Here is a 24598-nt window from a genome sequence, read left to right on the forward strand (position 1 = left end):
ACTGTCAAATGTTCATTCAAACTCAAACATACAAGCTGTTCCCCTCCCCCAGGGTAGGGGGAAAGACAAGGGATTCATGGGTAAGAAAGCAGTGTGATATGGTAATACTCGATGAACAAATCCATTCAATATGTGGCTGTATGCATTTGATGCCAGGAACTTGATGCCACATGAAAACAAGAGAGAAAAATTATTGATTAAACTTAACTGTGAACAACAGCAAATATGAAATAAAAGCAGAAGGTATCAACCAAAATAATAATAATAATAAGATCCCCAAGAAAATTCACTCTCCCCTGTGAGAAGAGAAGTCCCAACATGCTTTTGCTGCTTGCAGCAGTGGACAAAAAGAAACTGAAGGGAAAGCAAAGGAACCCTGACTTGTATGCATTTTACTGTACTTACTCCAAACATTTCTGAAGGCTTCACATGGACACAGAATAACCGTTATGTGTGAATCATCAAGCCCATGAAAATGCAGGAAGGGTTAGACTTCCTTTCTACTGTGACATACTCTCAATCCAAATTAGCCACCCTACTCCAGAAGCTTTAGGAAGAAGAAATTTACATTGAAAAAGCCAGGAATTTCCTAGGTAACATGTGGTGGGATGAATATGACACAAACTTCATGCATTCAAGGAATATGTAAGGGGGATAACAGGGCTGTTCAAATTAGTCTCACTCCCTACTGCCAATGTATCAAGTGGCCAGATCACTTGCGGACTACATGTTTGTCTCACATCCAAAGAAGCTCTAAGTCAGTGATGGTGAACCTTTTAGAGGCTGAGTGCCCAAACTGCAACCCAAAACCCACTTATTTATTGCGAAGTGCCATGTCCCTCTGGCTTTCCAGTAACAAACTCTGTGCTGGAGCGACAGGACATGTGCCCACGGAGAGGGCTCTGAGTGCCACCTCTGACACGCGTGCCATAGGTTTGCCATCACGGCTCTAAGTGCATACTAAGATAAATATGCAGAAGGATCATCATCCACATACCCTCCACAGGCTGGTGAAAAGTCAATGTCAGCAGACATGGTTTCCAGATGCAACTTCATTCTCCAGCAAGTAAAACAAAACAAAACATACCTTGTTTTGCCTAATATATATGTACTGGAATTTCACAACAAACATTATTCTAAGCTTTCTAACCAAAAGTATCCAGATTCAGGCCACTGAATATTCTTTATCTTATCCAAATATTTGATATTACATGACTAGTGAAAATTATTGCCATCTTCAGAATAACAACTTTTAAAGACTTTTTATAAAACTCCTTATACAATTAAGGGCCTTGGTAAGATACATTTCTAAATGGTTCCAAGAGCCCACTAATTTTGTCTGAAACAAGACTGCACATCTAACCTGAATTTGGCACAGTGACCCAACTGTACAGCTGTCAAAGCCTGGGATATATCAATCTTCAGCATACCCAAGGACTGTTCTGTCTGCTCTGCGTATGTTAACAGCACATAGAGGTCAGCAGAAGTGTACCTTTAGCAGCTGAGCACTTCTATGTACAGGACAGAATACAGATGTCATTTGGAAGTTTCCCCAAATTTCCTCATTAAAAATAAAATTACTCACACCATCACTGCATGTCAGCAAAAGAAGAAGCTCACTTTGGGAGTGTGTGTGGAGGCTGGAAAGAGAGATGTATAAAACATAAATATTTAGAGTGCTTTGGGAACTATATTGAAAGTGAGATGCTCTTCCCAGAGCAGCAAAGCATCTGCAATGATTGCAGGTCAGGCCTCACATTGAAAAAGTGACAGTTATGAAAGAGAGAGACAACGGAATTGCGCTTCAGTCAAGAGTGAAAATAATTATACCTCATCATCGTCATGTTAGCAGACATATGGAAATGCAGAACAATCCTGCTTCTGATCCTTGCTACTGAATGTGGTTGTGTCATAATAGAAACAGTGCAGATTTCTTCATGTAATATAGAAAAGTATACACAGGTGCAGACCACAAACCCCATATACTATGAAAAGGTAAAACAAACATTGGTTTGAGGCCTCTGTTTGATACTAAGAAAGTATGCAGCTCTCAGAATTTGAATCTTCAAAGCTTTTCAGCAGATACTAGAACAGCATTTTCTATGATTTTGATAACTATGGAAACTCATTTTTAAAAAATCAGAATCAGGGGCACCTTCAAATCACAGCATTCAGGCACAAGAATGACCCACCCACATGGGAATAAACAATCAAAGACCTGGGGTTCTGTAAAAGTCACTGTTAGAAGCAGGCTTTTTCTGAGGACAGGTAATTCTGCTGCATCCAATTTTACCAAATGCAAAGTCACTGCAGAATTAGCATTAGTGGCTACAAGAAGGTAAGGCCAGAGCAGTAAAAGGTAAAAAGGTGAAGGTGGCCTTTTTTTGCCCCTATTCATGGCTACTTTGAGCCCATGCTCTTTTTCTTTGTATCATAACATAAGTTTTTTTGGCCTATCCCATAGTTTTGGAACCACTAGCCTAGACCAGCTTAAAACTACATAAATGCACAGCTGTGGTGTATTTATAGCATATTACCCCCCCCCTTCTGTGTCGAAAAGCCTCCTGAAGCAACTTACATAGTATCAGTTATAGAAAACTGAATTACAAGAAGAAAGAAAGAAAAAGAGAGAGAGAGAGAGAGAGAGGCAATGTAAAATCAAGTGCAGGTGAGAGGCAGAAAATAATACCAATTCCCACTATTGGAAATTGGACTTTGGTTTAGCATTGGAATTACACTAGCCTTGGGCTCATTTACTCCTTTCGCTCTCCTTTGACACGACCACAGTTACTAGTTTTTGCTTGCATTTTCATTCAACTAGGGTCTATTGTTATATCTGAAAAAAGAAGTCTACTTAATTAATCTTAAATACAGTTTATGTAAGACAGCTTCATGGCCCACACTTTTGAGTTTGGTTTGTTTTCCTCAACCACACTTTAAGCTAATTACAGTTTTTTCCAATTGTGGATGTAGCAGTAAACTGTACATATTTCCTATTGCATGTTCGAAGCCACAACAGAGGAAAGAAAAGGGGGAGTTATCATTTAGCCTCAAAGCCAGAATCCTGTTGAGGCCCTAGGTTAGCATAAAGCTGGCAAATTAGGGACCAGGATAACTATCCTGGAATATACACTACTGTTGTTGTTGTATGCATTCAAGTCATTTCTGACTTACGCGGATTGTAAGGCATCTATTGCTGGGTTTTCTTGGCAACATTTGTTCAGAGATGGTTTGCCCTTGCCTTCCTCTGAGGCTGAGAGAGTGTGACTTGCCCAAGGTCACCCAGTGGGTTTCCAGTGTTCTATTTTAACACACCACTATACCATGCTGGTTCTGGAATACATTTACATTATGCTAAAAGTGTTCAGGAATTTGGTCTCTGTGAAACAGATGTGGTTCTTTACTGTTTGTAGCTAATCTGCATTTGTTAATAGGCTCCCTTTATCACTATCTGGATGCCTGTGCTTCCAACCCATGAACATTGGTAAAGTCTACAACAGGCAAAATTACTATTCACAATCCACTTAAGGCTTGGAATCACAGGTTATTTGGGAGAATGAGCAGGCTCTCTGCTGTTCCTTTACACTATTATTTACGGTCAATGATATATAGTGGACCCTTGTTATACGCTGGGGTTTGGTTCCAGGATCCCCCGTGTATAACAAAATCCATTTATGCTCAAGCCCCATTAAATATAATGTCATAGCAAAATGGTGCCCCTTATAAAAAATGGAAAATCAAGGTTTGATATTTGAAATTTATACTTTTTTTAACATTTTCAAACCGTGTATGCTTGAATCCGTGTATAAAAAATCCATGTATAAGAAGGGCCAACTATACAAATATACACTCTCCTCAGGGACAAACATAGACTTTCAATATCTAAATACACTACATTCATTACATTACACCGCATACATTTTACAAAGGGAAATATCCTTTATATAGTCTGCTTTTTCTTAGCAAGCATTTCTGTAGTTACACATTAACATATTTGGTAATATTGGGATTTCCTAACTCATATACCATCTGTGGAGAAAACAGGAATCCAAGGAAGGGAAATATCTCTGGGCATTGTTATACACATAGCAGCATCCATTAGATATCTACAAACATCCATAACGGGCATCCACTGTACGTAATTAGTATATATGGAGATAAGAATTACAGTATATCTAGCTGATTTGAGAGCAGAGGTTGTTTCTTACAAGCATTGTCTGGGTCTTTTATCAGCCAGGAACACTGCTTCACTGAAACCTGTATAACATCCATATCTGCGTGGGAGGCTGATGCTCAGTCAGTCTGTTGTCTGTATGTTCTGGGCCAATCTTATATAATTCCCAGACTTTCTCTTTCCAGTCAGCTCGGAGATCTTTAGCGGTCCCTGCTTATGTAAACAATATCCACCTCCAATCAGAAAAAGGATCTTAGTGGTCTTTTCTTTGTGATACAACACCTGGTGACCTCTAGTTCTTGGCTGCCTTACATCAGATTGCATCAGCCATGTGATTCTACTAATCCTTTGCAGACAGGTATGTTATAAGCCAATTCACTGTTTATGTTTTTCTTTCAAGCTTATCATTTTATTTTCATATGGTTGACTTCAGGTCTGGAAGCAGACAATGGTTGTGCTCTTAGTATTACAGACATATTCCACAATGTGCAAAGCTTTATATGCTATATTACCCTTTATGCTTTACAAACACACTTACTACATGGCTTCAGGGGCTGAAATTTTGCAAAACCTTTGTAAGACTTTATTTTTAAAAAGTTGTAAAACTTGTGAAAAAACTTGTGCAAAAAATTTATAACAGCTATTTCCAGCTACAGAGGCTTTTCCCTATTCAAGTTTTATTTCATTAGCCCAAGGAGGAAGGGGTTGGATGTGCATGTTAGTTCTCCCTTCACCATGTTCGCATGTACCAGCTCCAACCCCAAGTTTCCCAGGCTGAGGAGGTAGCTTGAAAGAAATCTATAGGGCACGTCAGCAAATTTTCTAAGAATTCTCCCCATGATATTGTAGTTGAGGTTCTCAGTTTTGTGGAGGACTCTAGGTTCTAACCTGAATCCCTTCTTCAGACCTTCCATCCTATTCAGTACAGAATGACTGGGGTGCAGAGACATTGATAGGGATGAGAGGGAAGCTAGCTTGTGCCACTCGGCTCTTCACAAGTTAAGGTCACAGCATGTGAATTGGATTTATAAAGGATCATGAAATACTAAGAATTCAGTCACTCTTGTTATAAAGTTCACAGCCAAATGCTATCCTATAATTCTTGATTACTTGATGGTTGTCCTCTATGGTTTGTTTCTCTAGAATTTGTTTCCTCTCTGTTTATGCATGTAAGTGCCAGGGTCAGGATTTAATCGGGAAGTGTTTATCATAGTTTGTGAAGCAGCAAAAACAAATATATACTAAGGTTTTGCAATGCTACCTATATGCTTTACAAACATATGAAACTGTACAGCAAGAGTCTTTGGAGAATGACAGTTCCATACCCTTGGCATATAGAATTGCACCCTATGTTACACATAATACATTATTATTATTATTATTATTATTATTATTATTATTATTAACCTTTATTTATAAAGTGCTGTAAATTTACACAGTGCTGTACATACAGTCTTTTTAATTGGACGGTTCCCTGCCCTAAGGCTTACAATCTAAAAAAGACACAACACAAATTTAACATTTAGTTTAAAAAAATAAGTTTAGCTTTAATTTTTAAGAAGTACAGCATGTATTTCAATACTGCCATCCTCATTCTCGCTACTTCCTTCCCCAAGGAGGGAAAAAATCCTTTAAAAATCATGTTTAAAATCAAGTTTCACCCAACGTTTCAAAATTTCTGAGAATTTCACATTTTCGTCTAGCACAACAGACTATAAACCAATGTATTCTCACTGAATTATGTCAATGTAAATTCTTTAAGTTGCCTTGAGAGAACTGTTTGGGGCCTAAAAAGAGGATGTAAGTAGCATCAGTAAGCCACTATTTCACACAACTCAGCAAGCCAAACGAAACCTTTCGAACACATGGCATAACGGAGATTACAAATTCATTTCCCGATAAGGTCACAAAACTTTTTCTAGATAAATAAAATGCAGGAGATGAGTATTTTTAAAAAAAAGAATCTTGCATTCAATAACTGGCCCAAGGAACAGAGTGTGGTGGTCTAACAGTCAAAACACCAGTTTGACCTATGGGAATCTTTGTTACTTGTTAACGATGCTGAACATTTGCATAGTGTTCATCTGTCTGTAAATTTCAAAGCTGTTTTGAAGATATGAATATCTATGAAATCCCATGATACAGATACTATCGCCAAACACAAACACTTGGCACATTTTCTTAGAGAGTCAATATGGCTAAAGAGAAAAGATTTATCTGTTAAGCACTGTACATCTCACTGCAATACAGGACCATAATTTTAAAGACACATGTCATCACTCTAGTTTAAGCGATAGAAGAGTTGCATTAGATTCTATATTAGAGTCACAGCTTTGGTGAAAAGTTCATTGATAGGCATTATGGATCTCAGGTCACCACAGCTGCAAAACCCAGGGCAAGGACAGTGTCCACCATAGGGCAGAAGTGCAGAATACCATGTTAGTGGATGACAACTCCTATCAGCCCTCATTGCTGACAAGCCAGCTGGAATCCAGCAACATCTAGAGTAAGTTCATGACTCCTGGTTTAGGGACTCTGGCTGCATCCATACTACAGAAATAATCCAGTTTGACATCACTTTAATTGTCATGGCTCAAAGCTATGGAATTCTAGAAATTGTAGTTTATTGTGGCACCAGAGCTCTCTAGAGCTCTGATGCCACAATAAACTACAATTTCTGGACTCTGACATAGGCTAAATGCCTCACAAAATGCCAGAATTCCAAAGCATTGAGCCATGACAGTTAAAGTGGTGTCAAACTGTATTATTTTTGCAGTGCGGATGCAACCTTAATGATACAAGTCCTTTGGTCATCTGCATGGCCAACTCAAAAAAGAAATATGTTTTAGACTAATATACCTAAAACGGTTTTGGTAAAGGTATAATGGGGAAGAATAATGTTTGTTACTTTAAGCTTCTTAGAAGAAAGGAGAAATACGAATGCCAAGCAATCCACATTAGAAATGTCAGTCAATGACTTGGGTCTGAATCTGAACTTTTTCTGACTTCCCTTAGACAAATAACATTTTTAATAGAAGACATCTAATTTATCACAGCTATCTTCTGAATGTGCATTTCTCTGAATGTGTATGGAAGTGAAAACTGGTGGTCAAGAGGCCTTAGGAACATCTTCAGATCATCTGAAATATTCAGAAAATATTTCGCTTTGACAAAAATTACTAAGCAAATACAAAAGGTAGGTATTATTAAAACTGACTAGCTTTCTAGCTTAACTACTCGGGTCTAAGAACAACTGAACTATTGAGAAACTGAGTATGTCATAACATCTGGGAAATGATGGCAACATACATATTAGTTTTAGGAGAAAAGGAGTGAAGAACAATACTTCAGGGAAGCAGCAATGGTATACATATATAACAAACTGCTTCAAACTTTGAAAAGGTTTTCATAAATTTCTTGTAGAAATATATGTGTTGAAGAGTTTATGATCTCACTGCTGAGGTGTCCTTGCTGACATCAATTTTGTATCAAAGTTTCATGTTTTTAAAGCTTGCATTTGCAAACATATAGCTTCAAAGACAAAAAAGACTCCCAGTGGTTTCAAGCTGGATAGTCAGCTGTTTCAGACAGAGAACATGCATGTTTCTGGGGATAGCTGAATATCCATAATTTTATTCAGTCTTAACACAAAGGTTATTTTTTTTTTCATATTTACTCCATAAACCATTTTAAAAGAGCAGGAAGTATTGACGGTGTGCTGCTGTCCTTGCTGCCCTTTATCATAATTTCAGGTATTAAGACAAATGATTTACAATTCAGCTAAAAAGCATATAAGCAAAGAAGTATCATTTAGTCAATATATACAGTATATCCCAAGCTGGACATGGCAAAACAAGGATGAGGAATCGTAGGGACAAATGGATGCCGCATGAGCATGCATTGCTCTGAGGAGAAAGTCAGCAATAGTGCTACTATACATAACCATGTATACTCTTATGGCTTTTTCAAAGTTACAGAAGTGTCAGTAAAATCAAAACGGATAGACTAAACACACATGGTTAAACAAACAGTGGCAAGGCAAATTCTGAGAAGAATTAGATGAAGATTAAGTAGGGCACTAGATTCTATTAGTGACTGCACTGTCAATGAGATGGTATCTCACCTTCCTTCCAATGTGCTTAGACAGTACCCATGACTGCCCTCCTCCCCATTTTATTCTGACAACCCTGTCAGGTCAAGCTGATTGAGTGGTCCATGGTCATGAAGTAAATGTCATGGCTCAACAGAGACCTGAATGTGGATCTTCCTAGTCCACATCCAACAGTCCAGTCATTAGCTGTGGATTATCTTATATTGTCATAAACAAAAGGCTTAAGAATTAGAGGAAGCAGTATGCATCCTACAAACTACATTCTACTATTTGGTCTTTCAAATACTGTTAAACATAGCATACTTTGACTGAAATGAATGGAAAGTGATATCATGCTGCATGTTTCATATACAGTGGTACCCCGGGATACGAATGCGCCGCCTTACGAAATTTCCGGGTTACGAAAGAAATTCACTTAATTAATTGTTTCCGGGTTACGAAGGTTATTCCGGGTTGCGAAAGAAATTTTGGTGCTTTTCGGCGCGATTTCACACGGAATCGCGGCTTTCGCTATTAAAGCCTATGGGCTTTTTCGGCTAGCGAAAGTTTCCGGGTTACGAAAGCGGCGGCGGAACGAATTACTTTCGTAACCCGGGGTACCACTGTACCATGAATTAGTAGAATTAGATGAATGAATAGAAACTACTGTAAATGAACCTTTTAGAGGTCGAGTGCCCAAACTGCAACCCCAAACCCACATATTTATTGCAAAGTGCCATGTCCCTCTGGCTTTCTAGTAACAAACACTGGCAAACTCTGTGCTGGGACGATGGCACATGTGCCCACAGAGAGGGCTCTGAGTGCCACCTCTGGCATGCATGCCATAGGTTCACCATCACTGCTAGAGTCACCAGTTCCCATATGCTCTTGGAAGATAAGCAGGGTCAGCTCTGGTTAGTACTTGGGTGAGAGATTGCTGATAAATACCAAGTGCTGTAGGCTGTACTTCAGAGGAAAGAACTGGCCAAACCACCTCTAAGTATTCCTTGCCTAAGAAAACCCTATGAAATTAATAGAGTCACCATTAGTTGACAGACAAAGAGAAAGCACATTCAGACACTCACAAATGAGGATATGTGGAAGCCCAAGGTACTGTGTGAATGAAGTGAGGTTGCATCTGCAGCATAGAAATAATGCAGTTTGACATCACTTTAAGTGCTGTAGCTCCATCCTGTGGAATCCTGGTATTTTTAGTTCTATAATGTTTTTAGCCTTCTCTGTCAAAGAGTGCTGGTATCTCACAAAAATTCAGTTCCCGGGATTCTGTAGGATGGAGCCAGAACAGTTAAAGTTGTTTCCAAATGCATTGTTTCGACAGTGTAGATGCAGGCTAAGTCAGTACTATGTGAACAAACTTTCTCCCCCCCCCCCCTATCAATTTAATGGCAAATCTTCATATCCAGGCTCAAATGTAACTGCCCAGGATGGCAGACTGTTATACCATGTCACGAGAATTCAAAATACAGAAGAAGAAAACAGAAGAATAAAAATGAAAGCAGAAATACCATTCACATAGCATCAAACCATGGTTTGGCATAATAATGACTGAAGACACATGCATAGGAGCAACAAGCAGATTCTGAACCAGATAATATTTTGGAAGAAATATTTCCCCAGACAGCAGAAAAATGCCTGCCAAAGAATTATAAGGCCCATTGCAAAATTCCACAGGCTTTATAATATGAAGCATTTATTCTGATTTATAATATGATGCATTTATTATCAAGAAGTGTATTTGCACCAAACATAAGGGATTACAGCAACTTTAAAATTAACAAAGACCATCTGTGATGAATTATCCTTGCCTTGTATTATGTTTATTCAACTATATACTGTATTCATAAGGAAATCTATCCATATTTGAAAGTAACACAAAAAGACAGAGCCTTACTGGAAAACACAGATTATTGGGGGGGGGGGGGTGTTATTGTAAAAAACCATCCTAATAATCTGATGCATATTTGCATTCATCTGTTTTGGCTATATGAAAAATTCAAACTCAGACAAACATAGTCAAACATTTCTGATTTGGTATGTGGGTGTCCTTTGATATCTACTTAGCTACAGTCATACTTTTATTATTTAAAGAAACCACCTATTCACCTGCCCCAAATATCTGTTGCGTGGCATTATAATCTCTGATTTTAGGCAGGAAGTCAAACCGAACTTGATTTAAACCTGTATTCTTTTGTTTTGCTTTTTCCTAAATTAGAACAAAACATCAGAATCTTTGTACTACATCTGAAGAAGTGTATTTATATCCATAAAAGTTCATGCAAAAATAAAAACCAGTTAGTCTTAAAAGTGCTTCTACATATTTTTCTCCTCTCCTTCCTTTCCTCTTTTTTATTCTCTCAAAATCTCTGTTGACACTCAACCAGAACAGAAGCAAGGAAAAAATAATTTCAGAGCAAGATTCTGCTACACTCTCAGACTCAACCAGAACCGATTAGAATGACCACATAAAATAAAACCAATCATTCGGGACAATTTTTTTTAATTATTTTGGGTATGTATTAGAAATGGTTATGAAAAACATTCCCCTTTGCACTAAAAACTCTTTGGTTACATGTACCAAACCATAACAACATGGCCTAAACTAGATCATCTTCAGTTCAGATGAATTTACTAATACTGTACTTCCAGCATTCATTTGACCTAACAGTTTACTGCTACATCTACCAAAGGCAGCAATAAATACTTTCTGTGCTGAGAGCAAGGTCTCTGCTGTATACCACCTTGCCCAAGATCCAAATTAATCCAAATTAATAATGGCTTTTGACCTTTAATGATAATATTCCTAAATTTCTAAGGCCCTGTACAGGCTGGCAAAAGGCGCCGGTCTGTGGGTAGAGTCAGGGCTGAGTGTCTTGACGCTCAATGCCTTTATGCTGCCGCCAAGGCGCCATTTTGGTTCACACGGCCGGTCCACACTGCCCGTGCCATGATGACGCACCTCCAGTGCAGTGCCCAAATGGCACAGCAGCAAAGGGGTGTCATCATGCTGCCCTGTCATGGCTATGGCCCTGGGCAAACGGGCTCTGTAGTACGTCCTGGCGACGTGCTAGGGTTGCCTTGGGGTGCCGTTTCTAGACGCCCCACAACCCTAGGACGTCACCAGGACATCACGGCTGTGCGGCGCCGTATACACGGCACGCACAGCTGTAACGTCACTGCCACGCACCTTCCAGACGGGTGCACATGCAGCAGCAACGTCCTCGCACCGCCGCAGGCAGTTTGCGGCAGCAGGAAAAGGAGCTGCTTTTTAGCAGTCCTTTTTGCTTCCACATAGCCGTGCCACGCAATTTGGATGCTGCGGCACGGTTACGCGGAAAAGAGAGGCGGCTATTGGCCGCCTCTTTCTGGCGGTCTGTACCCCGCCTATGACACACCTTCTAAGGCCCTGTACAAGATGCCACCAAAAAGGAGCTGCTTGGGGTGGGTTCTTTTTGTGTCCTCCGAAGGCAGGAATGGAGTCGCAGCATGCGGTTGCCGCAGCCTCGATCCGGAGCAAAAAGGGGTGGCATCTCGCTGCCCCTTCCAACCAATCTGTACAGCCCCTACGTACTTACTGCTTAAATGGACTGTCCCACTTCAGTAGCTTTATGTAAAAATAGCTAAATAAATAAACACAGCTTTTTATAGACATCTAGCATCATATAGTTTTTATTCTACTATAAGCAATGTTCCTTATCTGAGTATGAATATTAAGCGACAAGTACAAGATCAAGTGGTGCTTTACTGGTGTCTCCCTATGTTCTCTTCTATCCTCATGCCTTTGAACAAAGATGTATCTGACTTCTGATTTATTACTTTCAAGACATGCATAAGTGTTCCATTAAGTATAAAAAGAAAATATTGATATGTCTACTGGGAATTAAGTCCCAGTATGTTCAAAGAGGTATATTTCCGCATAAGCATATATACTGGGTAATCTCTAGTCCTCTAGATGTCTCTGATCTCCTATCACCTCCAACTTTCTAGGAGAATGTGAACTGCAATCCAACAACATCCGGAAGATCACAGATTCATCCTTTCAGGTGTAGCAGATTAGAGCCTTATTTCGCATATTTTTTTAAATATTGAATAATGCACAGTCTATTAGAGAGTCAGCACAGTGTAGTGGGTTGAGCATTCGATTATAGCTCTGGAGACCAGGGTTTGGTTCCCTGTTTAGCCATGGAAATCCACTGGGTGAGCTTTAGCTCCAGATTAAGACAAAGACAACTCCCCTGTGATCAAATCTTGCCAAGAAACCCATTAGGTCCACCTTAGGGTAGTCATAAATCAGAAATGACTTGAAGGCATACAACAACAATAGTCTATTACCTGGCTTAAAAGCACATCAGTCGGAGACTGCGAAGCTACCTTATATTGTCTGACTTTGGTTTGTCTAGCCCAGCACTCTCTATTCTCACTTTGCAGCAGCATTCCATGTTCTCAGGAGTGGGTGTTTCTAGTCCTTCTATCTTAATAGCCTTTACTTGGAATTCCTACATTAATGGTCACCAAATCTAGAAAAACCTGTGTGTATGGCATATGCCTAACCATTCTGGCTGTTCCCAAGTATACATCCTTTCCATTAATCAGATAACAACAACAACAGAAGAATACAGAAAAATTACAGAAAGCATCACCAGTCTTCTACATATCCACTTGCATAGTGAAGAATAAAAAATTCCTCCAAGTAAATGAAATGGATGACATTTTCTTACCTAGAGGAGTTTACAGCCACACACTGTAGTTGTATAAAATATTACTAAATACAATAGTTTATTTTTACAATGAGACCATAAGCATTTAATAAGTTAACATGTGTAATAAGCCTCACCAAACTTTAAGAGACTCAAATGCATGTACATAAATAAATATGCAAGCAATAAGAAATTAGTACAAAGCACTTGAAATACAATTCTCTGAACCAGGAAGACAGAGCAAGTGATAGTGATTATCACTGATAGTGATTAGTGATTGTGTAATCAACTGTTGTGTTTAGTAATCTTTTATATAACAGTTTGTGCATCTGGCATCAATGTATTCATTGCATTCCATTTGTCCCTTTTTTATTTTGTTTTTAGTGCTACCACAAATTATTAACTTAAGGTATGTGAGGGAAGCTGCCTAGAAGGACATTTGCAAACTAATAATTCATATGACCTTATTTGCAAAAGAGTGCCCAATGAATTCTTTGCAGTCTTTAATGCAGTCTTTAATGCAGATGATGCTGGAAGACATTCTCCCATTTGAACTACTATTTTGTGGAAGTGCCTCAGACAAACTGTATCATATGGAAATGACAAAGGATAGAGTTTTAGAACTAAATGACAAATGAAACATAAGTCACCAGAGCTGGATGGCACTCACCCAAGAGTTCCTAAAGAGCTCATACATGGAATTGCTGATCTTTTAACAAAAATATGCAACTTATCACTAAAATAAATCTCCTTAGCAAAGGACTGGAAGGTAGCCAATGCAGCATCAATTTTTTAAAAAAAAGGATCCAGGGGGGATCCACATAATTACAGACTAGTCAGCCTAACATCTGTCCCAGATAAATTCGTGGAAAACAGGGGGTCCCCTAAGGATCTGTATTGGGACTGGTGCTATTTAACTTATTCATAAATGATCTGGAGTCAGGGGAGAACAGTGAGAGAGGCAGACTTGCAGATGACACCAATTATTCAGGATAGTATAATACCATGCAGGTATTGCAAGAGTTGAAAAACGCTATCCAGATTGTTTGAATGGCCAATAGAATAGGTTTTTTTAAAGGCTCCAAAATTAGTACCTGAACATATAAATACATATAAATACTGACATAAACTGATTTGGTTTAAATTAATGGTAGCCATGCAGAAAATGGGTCCTTAAAGTGAATTCACAGTAGAAAATTCACTGAAAATGGTACCTTCAAAGTCAGAAATTATTAAGCAAAGGAGCTGAAAATAATAATAAGTATCACACTGGTATCACAAAACTGGCAAGGAGGCAGAAACAGGAATTAAAACGATGCAGGTTGAGCATTTTCAACAACAAAAATACTTGTAATTTCAGAATTTTCACTTGCATACACAAAAGAAATACTGGTATTGGGCCATGATCAATACAGATAAAATTACGAACACCAAACAGAAATATTTCATTTCATGCTACCAAGACTTCTGGGGTGTTGTTCCGGTTAAATATATGGATAAATAATCCACAGATATGTAGGGCCAACTGAAATGTCCTAGATACAATTTGGAATAGGTACATTTGAACATCACAATGAACCAGTAACTATAAGAAAGCATGCTGCATTCACGGTTTGATCATTTGATTGGTTTCCTCCTGCCAATAGGAGCAGCTAATCAATACAGGGATTCTCCACTGCTCAGTCTGACATTCAAACCCAGAACTCTGGCTTGTTGCTCTTCCACATCAACAAGCCTGGCTAGTGAAACCACCTTGTTAGGAAAGAAACAAGCAGAGTTTCATTTTTGGATGTCACACTAAACCTAAGACAAACTGTTTCTGGATTGGAAGCGGAGCATCCATATGACACACACTCCAGCTCTGCCCCCAGGGCAGTGTAATGCCATGCGCTGCTCCACACGACGCACAGTGTCACAGTGCTCCTCTGGCATTGCTTCTGCACAACACAGCACCAAAGGAGAGTCGTAAAGCCGTAGCATCGCATCTATCGCTCCCTTTACAGGGCGCAAAAAGGAGCCACTTTTTGCGGCTCCTTTTTGTGCCCTGCCAAGGCCAGATCTGGGCTGCAGCATGCTGTTGCCACAGCCCCAATCTGGCTGTAAAAGAGGTGGCTGGAGGCCGCCCCTTCAGGGCCGTCTGCACAGCTCCTTTGACTTGATCAGCACACTAAATCTTATGCTTTACTGTATGACACAGACATGGCCAGCAACATTACCTGGTTAGTGGGTTAATATGTTTTTATGTACTGTATATTCCTAAAAGAAAATTTAAAGTATGAAATCCAATAAGCATATGCATCTAAAGTTTTCATATACAGAGCTACCCAGGTTTCATTACATATCGCTGCCAGAAACTCAGTGTTGATTGAGCTCACTTGTCAATTATACACTTGGTGATATACTCAGTTAAGACTATGAAGGTAACTGGGTCCTCTTGGCCATGTCACTGTCTCTCAGTTTAACTTCTTTAACAGATTTGTTGCAAGGAAAAAATTAATACTGCAGGATTAATAAATCAGTATATACTGACATATACAAAGATCAGTGTACAAAAACATGACACTGGAACTCTGGTTAAATACTTCCAAACAAGTCAACATGAAAGCCAGAATTAAAACCAGGTTTGAAATCAGCTTATGAATCCTGGCTTGGGAGCAATTAGTCAGTTTCCACTTTGCATGTTAATGGGAACATTTAAGTGTTCAAACCTGACTTGTTTTGCTGCTTGATTTAGGGGCTGTGCATACTGGTCATAAAGGCAGGGTTGGGGACGGAGTCGGGGTGTAAAGTCCATATGACACACGCTCCGGCTCTGCCACCAGGGCGACATGATGCTGCACGCCGCTCCACACGGTATTCATTGTCACAGCGGTCGTCTGGTGCTGCATCTGCACTACACAGCACCGAATGAGCCCTGTAAAGCTGTGGCTATCGTGCCCTTTGCTAAGGCCAGATCAGGGCCACAGCGTGAGACTGCCACGGCCCCAATCTGGCTATAAAAGGGGCAGTTGGAGGCCGCCCCTTCAGGGCTGTCTGCACACCCCAAATAGAGGAAACAAATGGGAGGGATGTCTACAGGTATATGCTTCTCATGCACACCCAGCCTTAAGCCTGAAATGTAAGCATAGCTTGATATGTAAACCATATTTAGGGACTTCTATCCAGATACATGTACTTCTCTCATTTTCTAACACCAAGATGGGAACTGCATAGCCCTCCAAATACTGAACTCCGACTCCTCACCACTGGCTATATTGGCTATGGCTATGGGCAATTGCAGACCAAAAAACTTCTGGAAGGTTACACAACGCCGTCTTAAATTGTGGAACTTGACCTCCTTGTATGAGTAAGCACTCTTTTGTTGTCACACACTTTGTCCTTGACTATGGACCACAGTCTGTCTCATGAATAACTACTATGAACAGTATGCAAAGGGATCTTGCAGCAGCTTTGATACTAACTGTAAGATACAAGTTGGTAGCAAGAGCTTTCATAAAGCTCAAAATGAAAGCTCATGCTACCAACTTGTATCTTTCAGTTAGTTTCAAAGGTGCTGCGATATTCCTTTGCATACTGATTTTCCAGACCAACACGGCCATGTCTTTGAACTCTACTATGTATAGAAAAGGAAAGTTCCCGAAACTTTCCATATGTTTTCCAAGTCTAGGATACTGCCTTCCCTAAACAAACTGAGGCCTGTTACAGACTGCCAAAATAAAGCTGCTTTGGGTCTCTTTGGAGGTATGCTATTTAAATGATGCATGGGTCCTAAGAGTCCGGAGGTCGCGCCAAAGCCACACTCCATTCTTAAGTGCAACTTTGGTGCAGCTTCCGGATTCTTAGGATGCATGCATCATTTAAACAGCATACCTCCAAAGAGACCCGAAGCAGCTTTATTTTGGCAGTCTGTAACAGGCCTGAGTGTTGAAGTGGAAGGTTACTGCCTGGAGTATGCTATTATAAGGGGGCACCTGCTGTTAAGGGCCACATGGATCTCGCTACAGCTTTGTATCCTAACTGAATCTACAATCCACCACGTTCCACTGCACAAAAAGACATGGCGCTTATTCTGAACTAGTGCGCATGGGTCATAGTTATATAGACTGATAGCCTCCTGAGAACTGGGAACTTTCCCTGAACTCTGCTCCAAGTTGAAAAAGCCACACTGCTCCATTTTATGCATGTCGTCTCGGCAGCTTAAACCCCACTGAGTTCATTCATTGGGCCCTGACTCCTAAAAACCTATCAAATAAAAAACAAACCAAATAAATAAATTAAATAAATTAAGTAAAAAAATTAATTAATTAAAATAATAAAAAAAAACCTTTTGGTTATGGAATCCTGGGAAAACTTTAGTAATTTTAATTGCACGCGTAATTATTATGTTGTTTGTCTTAAGGAGGGAAGGCGTAGTGAGATTTATTTTTATTGTATTACTTTTACGTGTTTGTTTGCGCAAATCGTTTATGTATTTATATATATATATATATATATATATATATTTATATATATGAATAAATTAATTATATGGCTTTTTATCGCAGTAAGCCACCTTGATTTTATTGCAGAGGAGAGGTAAAAATAATTTTATTATTATTATTATTATTAAATTTTATTGTTAATTTTATTATTAATAAATAATAATAATAATAATAATAATAATAATAATAATTTTTATTTATACCCCGCCTTTCCATAAAAACGATCGAGGCGGCTTTATTTATTATCATTAATTTTATTATTATTAATTGTGCATTATTATTTTAATTATTATTGTTTATTATTAATAATAAATTTATTATTAATAATAATTTTGTCGTTATTAGTTTTATTATTTTAAAATAATAATTATTATATTATTAGTAGTATTGATGATAATAAATAATATTAATCACTATTAATATCAATATTAGTCGTTGTGGCGCCGCCTCCAGAGCGCTGACAGGGAAGGCTAAACACATCTCACACACACACACACACACAAAAAACTACAAGTCCCAGAATCCCACGCAGCACTGAGCCACGCCCGTTAAAGCGTTCTCAAACTGGGTTATTTGTGCAGCCTGTTTTGGACCTTCTCGGCTTCGGTACCGACCTGGCACTGGCTCAGCTCCTCTGACAGGCGCCGGACCTTTTCCTCCAAGAGGAGGACTTCGGAGGAGAAGGAGGAGGAGGAGGCGGTAGCCATGGATGGAAGCGGCGCGAGGAACCGGGAGGCCGGCTCTAGAGACCAAGGCTCTCCTCTTGCACTAACTGCCTGCCTTTCCCGCCTTCGGGGTTTGAAGGCCGTTGAGCCAGACGAGGAAACTGGAGGTGTTTCCCGACCGACCGCGCCGCCCGTGAACCAATGAAACTCCTGCAAAGTCCTCCTCCTCGCCCCGCCCCTCAGGCTTTAATTTTCATTCACCGGCGCTGCCTCAGAGGAAGGAAAAGAAGCCTGCGGGTGGCAGCAAGAACCACAAGAAGAAGGACGCAGCGTCTTCGGCTCGGCCGTTAAAAGAAACCAGGAGGAGGGGGGGAGGGGAGGGGAGGGGAAGGGAGGAGGGAGAAAGAAAGGGGCGGGGCCAGTGGTTACCCCGCGCGTGAGCAACGGTTTCCCGCCCAAAGTTAGCTCTGAGGCGATGGGCGTGGCTTCAATATAAGTCGCTCTAACTCTTGTTGCTTTTGAAGCTGAAGAACGCTTCTGCTGCCACTGTTTTATGCGCCCTCACGCAGCTATAAATAAAGTACAAGTTGCATATACACTACTGCATCATTTAATATCTTATTTATTTAATTCAGTCATTCATTTTTACCCTGCCTTTCTCCCAATAATGGGACTCACAAGACAGCTAACAACATATTTAAAACAATAAAAATTAAGAACAGTACAAAAGCATTAACATTTAAAAACAATTAGAGAATTTATATATATATAGTTACTAAATATTAAACATTAAAAATAATAATAAAAATACCTAAAAGACTATATACAAGCCCTCATATAGCTATAAATAAAGGACAGGAGCTCTGTTCTCCCCTCAGTTGTAAATACACTACATCTTTAATATGGTAATAATAATAATAAATTATATTATTAATAATATTAATTACAATATAATAATTTAAATAATAATAAATTTATTATTATTATTTAGAGTATTTATACCCCGCTCTTCAGCCATAAAGGCTATCAGAGCAGCTTACAAATGTGTTGTTATTGTTATTATTTTATAGTAATATTTATTTTAAGTGGCCTCTCCCCAGGCAGGGGACAACAACAATTAAGAGACAACAATGGTTAAAAATAATAAGTTAAAACACACATCATTTTAAAAGGACAAACAAGATGTATGCATGTTAAAGCAACCCACATTTAAAATTCATCATTTAATAATAATAATATTTATTATTTATATTAATATAATATATTTCTGCAGAATTAATGCAGTTTGAAACAGCTTCAACTGCCATGGCTCAGTGTTGCTGGATTCTGGGATTTGTAGTTTTGTGAGGCATTTGTCCTCTCTGAGAGAGGCTCTGAGCAAACACAGCGAACTACAGATCCAAGGGCTCCATAGCACTGAGCCATGGATGGCAATTAAAAGCGGTGTCAAACTGCATTTAATTCAACAGTGTGGCAGAATCCCCAAGCAGCTTGGTTTTTGCTTTTGTGTGACTTCAACTCGTTTCCAGCTTATGGCGACCAAAAGATGAACTTTTGCCACTGCCACTGCCATCCTCTAAGGCTGAGAGAATGTGACTTGCCCCAGGTCACCCAGTGGGTTATACATAGCTGTGCTGGGATTTGAACCCTGGTCTCCAGAGTCATATTCCAAAACTAAAACCACTACACCAACCTGGCTTCCTCCCAAAGAAGCACCCTCCAACATTTCAATACAAATTAAAAACAGGACATGTTGGTCCAAGCAATGTCAGAGCATGCCCAAGGTGGCAGAAGTTATTAAATAAGGAATTTCGCACAATCTAGGAGAGGCGGCAGCAGTTAGTTCCCTAATAAACAGACACAATACAATCTCTCCCAGCGTACAATCTCTTCAAGTTACATTTTCTTTTGTGTGTGGCACTGCGCCATCCTGGCACACAGAAGATTGGAAACTAAAAAGTAAAAATGTGGAGAGAAGAAGCTTCCAGGGTAGATTAAGCTCTTGTCTTTCACCAGAGGATTTTATATTTTTATTTTTATATATATATATATATATATATTGCATTGACCCATGGATAAGTCAACTCAGGTTTTTTGGGTCAATTTTTTAACCTAAATTTCAAGACTTATACATGAGTATGTACAGTACATTTCTGGGATGTTTAATTCAAACTCTCCTTTGCCTGCATTTCACAAGGTGTCTGTTTATTTTGCTTAGCTGAAGAAGCAATTTGGAGTCACACAGCACATGATGATTTGTTCAAAAGCTGGGAGAGGCGGCAGCAGTTTACTTCTGCCTGAGTCTACTCAAAATGCCAAATCTCTACCTCCTCCTTTCCTCACCTCTCCCTTCTCTGCTGAGTTGTACAAACTACTTTCCTACTCCGAGCTGTTGTTGTTGTTCTTGTTCTTTTGTGCCTTCAAGTCATTTCCAATTTTTGGCAACTTTAAGGCAAACCTATCTATTTTTTTATTTAAAGATATGCTAATATCTAATATTTTAGATAATATATCTTAACATCTAATGTTTCTTTTAAAACAGCCTGTCCTTAACCGGAACATCATTTGCTTTTAAGTATCCAAGTGAATTACATGCTAGCAGAGGTGTAAGAGATGTTTGTCCTGAATAAGACAGACAATACTTTACTAGCCCAATAAATATGAACTGGCATTAGTTATGAAGTATGTACTACCAACTTGTATGAAATAGGAAAAGCAATTTAAAGCTAATTGCTCTGGCCATTGTATAAGGCTTATATGTATGCATCCTGGGTGGATATAAGTCATTTATCTCAGAAGAGTTTATTTCTGTGGGTACATGCACAGGATTGCACTAAATCTGTATGATCAAAACTTACAAAGCTACAGAAACCAAAACAGGGCATAAATATGCAAATGTTACAGATGGATGACTTGAAAGAGAGTGACTTAGTCAAGACCATCCTGCTACTTCATGGGCACATACAGGGATTTCATGGGTTCTCCATAGACAAGATTCTGTCTCCTAGACAATGCTGACAATGTACAAACATACAGTATCTGTTTTATATTTCAAAACTGGGGCATAGGCAGGGACACAAGAGCCATTTTTTCATGACAACAATTTTGGTGGGTTTGGTGGTTTGGAATACTAGAAGGTTTAGACCGGAGATGTATTGAACAATTGGTGGTCTGAGTTCCCTATCTATACCTCCACTCCGTTTTTATGGACCACCCATCCAGCCGGGATATAAAAGAGAAAGTGCTCTTGCCTGCAGGAGAAGGCAACCAGATTCCAGACATACACCCACCACGATTGCTGTTGTGATTTTTATGGACCTTCATGAAATTTAATTGCACGCCTTTGGCGTATGCCAGAATTTAGAAAATGAAGTTAAATTTAGACAACACTACTATTATGCTTGATAATAGGAGGCTGTTTTCACAGGGCCTGCAACCTGAAATACATTTCAGCAAAGCTCCACGGGCAAAAGGATGTTTCAAGTTACAGCCTTGATACTTGGCAAGGCTTTATAATCCTTAAACTAGTCTGCAAAGTCTTGATACAGCATACTGTTCTGAAGAGACTGCAAGTCTGTGTAACATTTGGTGATTATTGTCCAACATTTCAGGCTTTAGAACAGGAAGAGATGGTTACAAATGAATCTGTCATGGAATGGTCAATAAACTACACCAGGCAGCTGAGGAGAGAGGAAGATAAGTTGTTAATAGACACTTCTCGATCAAAGTGTGGTGGGACCTCCGCACCCCACATACTTGTCATTAATACTGAGCCTGGAGGGAGAGGATCAGCTGGAGGCAATTAAGGGGAAGAAACATAGCAAAACTGGACTGTCCTGGCAAAAGTAGTGGTGTTTAAACAAACCAAGGGAGAGAGGAGGACAGAGTTTGGGAAGTTTGTTTTCTTTCTTTTGAGATTCATACAGCAAAAAGAGGGTGAGGTTTGACCCTGCACAGGATGTGTAGGCAGTCACAGACAAAAATGAGAAAGCTACCTGCTAGGAAAGGGATTGGTTAGAAAATGGAACAAATTAGATTCCAGTTCCCTCCGAGGGAGTGAAAAGCACATGGCCACCCAAAAGAACAATGTTCTTCTTAACCTTGGGTGTGTACTTGGAAGGGACAGCTAAGTCATCGGCCACCCAAGCTTCATGCATGGTCCAGAGGACATCAGTGAGATCCCCTCCCACGGTCCTTTGGGATGGCAGCTGAGAATGCACACCCACATATCACGCCCTTACTATCCCCTTCTGGAAGGGCCAGCACAAATAATTCACAACACACAGTCCACCGAGATACACAGACCCTCAAGACATTTGTAACAAAGAGTCTTGTAACACCTTAAAGACTTGTTGACTCTAGCCTGTCTCACCAGATGCATGTGCTATGGCCTCAGTTGGCAGATTACTATACACATGCTTGGATACAAGAGTGGGGTGGGGGTGTTTTCAGTGGGGCAAGAGGGAATTGCTATGCAAAAAGTACAAGTGGGTGTCTTTATCAGGGGCTATTAGCAAGCAGTGGTTGAGTGGTAACATGGACATTCTTGCCCTGATGAGCTGATTTATTGTTTGCACTTTTGCATTTCACTTTACCCTGGTGACAATATTTACAATTCACCACCCACCCAATCACAATCTGCTTAATACTCTGCCAGTTGAAGCAACACTTTATACATCTGGTAAGGTAGTCTGTAGTCCACAAATTTTCTGATGAGGTGAAGTGTTAGGAAGACATTTTGTGCACATTTCTGATTGACAACAGGTAGTAGATGATGTCATCATCTCCATGAATCAAGAAAACATATCCAGGCGTAGCTTACGTTGTACTATAGAGCAAAGGACAATAGCATCCAAAATCCACACAACAGTGGTGCCTTTATTGGGCCAACCAAATGCACAATACACATGTTGCAAGCTTTCCAAGCTCCACTGACTTCTTCATCAGGCAAATGATACCAGGGTGGTGGTGGTGGAGGTGACTGTTAATCATATGCCTGCATTTTGTCCAGATATTGTGGCGGTTGCCCTCTGTTCAAATGATATGGAAGAGTATTCATGCTGGCAGGCCCCCCTATCCTTCTGGCCACATGGCTACTAGGAGCTTCTTTAAGTCCAAGAGATAAAATTTAAATTCTGTTAGCAACAATTTGAGAACCAGTTTGTCTCAAATATTTTGTAGCCCCTTTGTTAGGAATAGGAAGAGACTCCAAATTTCTCAGGAAGATTCCATGCTTTTGCATCAGGAAAACTGTTAGGTGTAAAATATGCCAATGCAGTCCCAATTTAAATGAAAAAAAGTTTAACCTTTTTTTGAGGTAGACGCCTCAAATAGTAAAGTCCCAGTCCATTTACTCTCTCTTTAGGATCCCCCTGTCACGGCTAAAATGCAGTATCTTCACACCCCAGAGTTTTGACCCGTAATTCCTGTCTCACTATAGTACATCACAGAGGCCTATCCACACTGCAGAATTATTGTACTATTACCCTACTTTAACTGCCATGAGTCAGTCGTGGAGCCCTTGGACTGGCTCTTTAGGGAAGCGCATTAAGAATTCCCAGCCAGAGTACACCAAAATGCAAACCCCAAGACTCCATAGGATGGAACCATGGTAGTTATACACACTATAATTGCATTATGTGAATGAGCCTCCTGATCCATTCAACAAATGGGGACTGACAAGGAAAGAGGATATCATGCCCCCATTGGATGCTTCCTCAATGAAGGATGACCTTGAGCTCACCAAGTCAACTGTCATGAAGGAGCAGACTGTCCCAAGATACCTTAACCAGATGGGGGATCTGATGCCCTCTCGGACTAGATAATACCTCTCTCTAAGAACCTCTTTGTCCTCCAGTGCAATTCTGTGGTCAAGATCCACTGGAAGTTGACCACAGAATTGCGCTAGAGGACTTTAAAATGCCTGGAAAAGTGTTTTCTCTAGAAATCTCTAGGTCCTTCACTGCAGCTCTAAGGTCAACCTCCAGCAATCATGCTGGAGGACCTAGAGATTCCTAGAGAGAACCTATAACTCAAATCCATGAATAATCAAATCCGCAAAAGTCAAATGTGGAGGGCTGACTGTATTTAAATTCTTCTCTTTTAATTGCATCTGACCAGTGTAAAGCTGCCACAGATGATCCAGCGCAATGCTATTTTAGTTTTGCTGGTGTTGTACAACTAGTAGCTAAGAGTTACTGACAAGCTACTTTATATTGCTGTTTCTCAGCAGCTAACACAGTCTCGCACACCCCCCAAAAAACCCAGTGTGTTTATTATAAATCCCCTCCTCAGGGGAATATACAAAAGAGATACTGTGCACTGCATTCCAGGGTGGTACTGCAGAGTCAGTCCAATTTGAACTCTTTATGTGCAGCCCGAACTCCATCATCACAGTGGGATTTACATGACTCAGGCCAGTGAGGTAGGGCTCGTTTTTATTGGCATCAGTCTAAAGCAGAAACATTTCAACT

General features: G+C 39.8%; 1 protein-coding gene across 2 annotated transcripts in view; it reads right to left on the minus strand.

The window, feature by feature from the left end:
- Window positions 1-18480, minus strand: part of CNTLN (centlein) — a 239596-nt gene extending 221116 nt beyond the window's left edge. For both annotated transcript variants that reach the window (XM_089489430.1, XM_089489423.1), the window contains exon 1: window positions 18075-18480. In XM_089489430.1, coding sequence (XP_089345556.1) covers window positions 18075-18167 — 93 coding nt within the window. In that variant the 5' untranslated portion in view covers window positions 18168-18480. The remainder of the gene's footprint in view (window positions 1-18074) is intronic.
- Window positions 18481-24598: the final 6118 nt, after the last annotated feature.

The sequence above is a fragment of the Sceloporus occidentalis genome, unplaced genomic scaffold, assembly GCF_023333645.1.
Source record: "Sceloporus occidentalis isolate IW3139 unplaced genomic scaffold, rSceOcc1.0.p SCAF_1, whole genome shotgun sequence".
Lineage (NCBI taxonomy): Eukaryota > Metazoa > Chordata > Lepidosauria > Squamata > Phrynosomatidae > Sceloporus > Sceloporus occidentalis.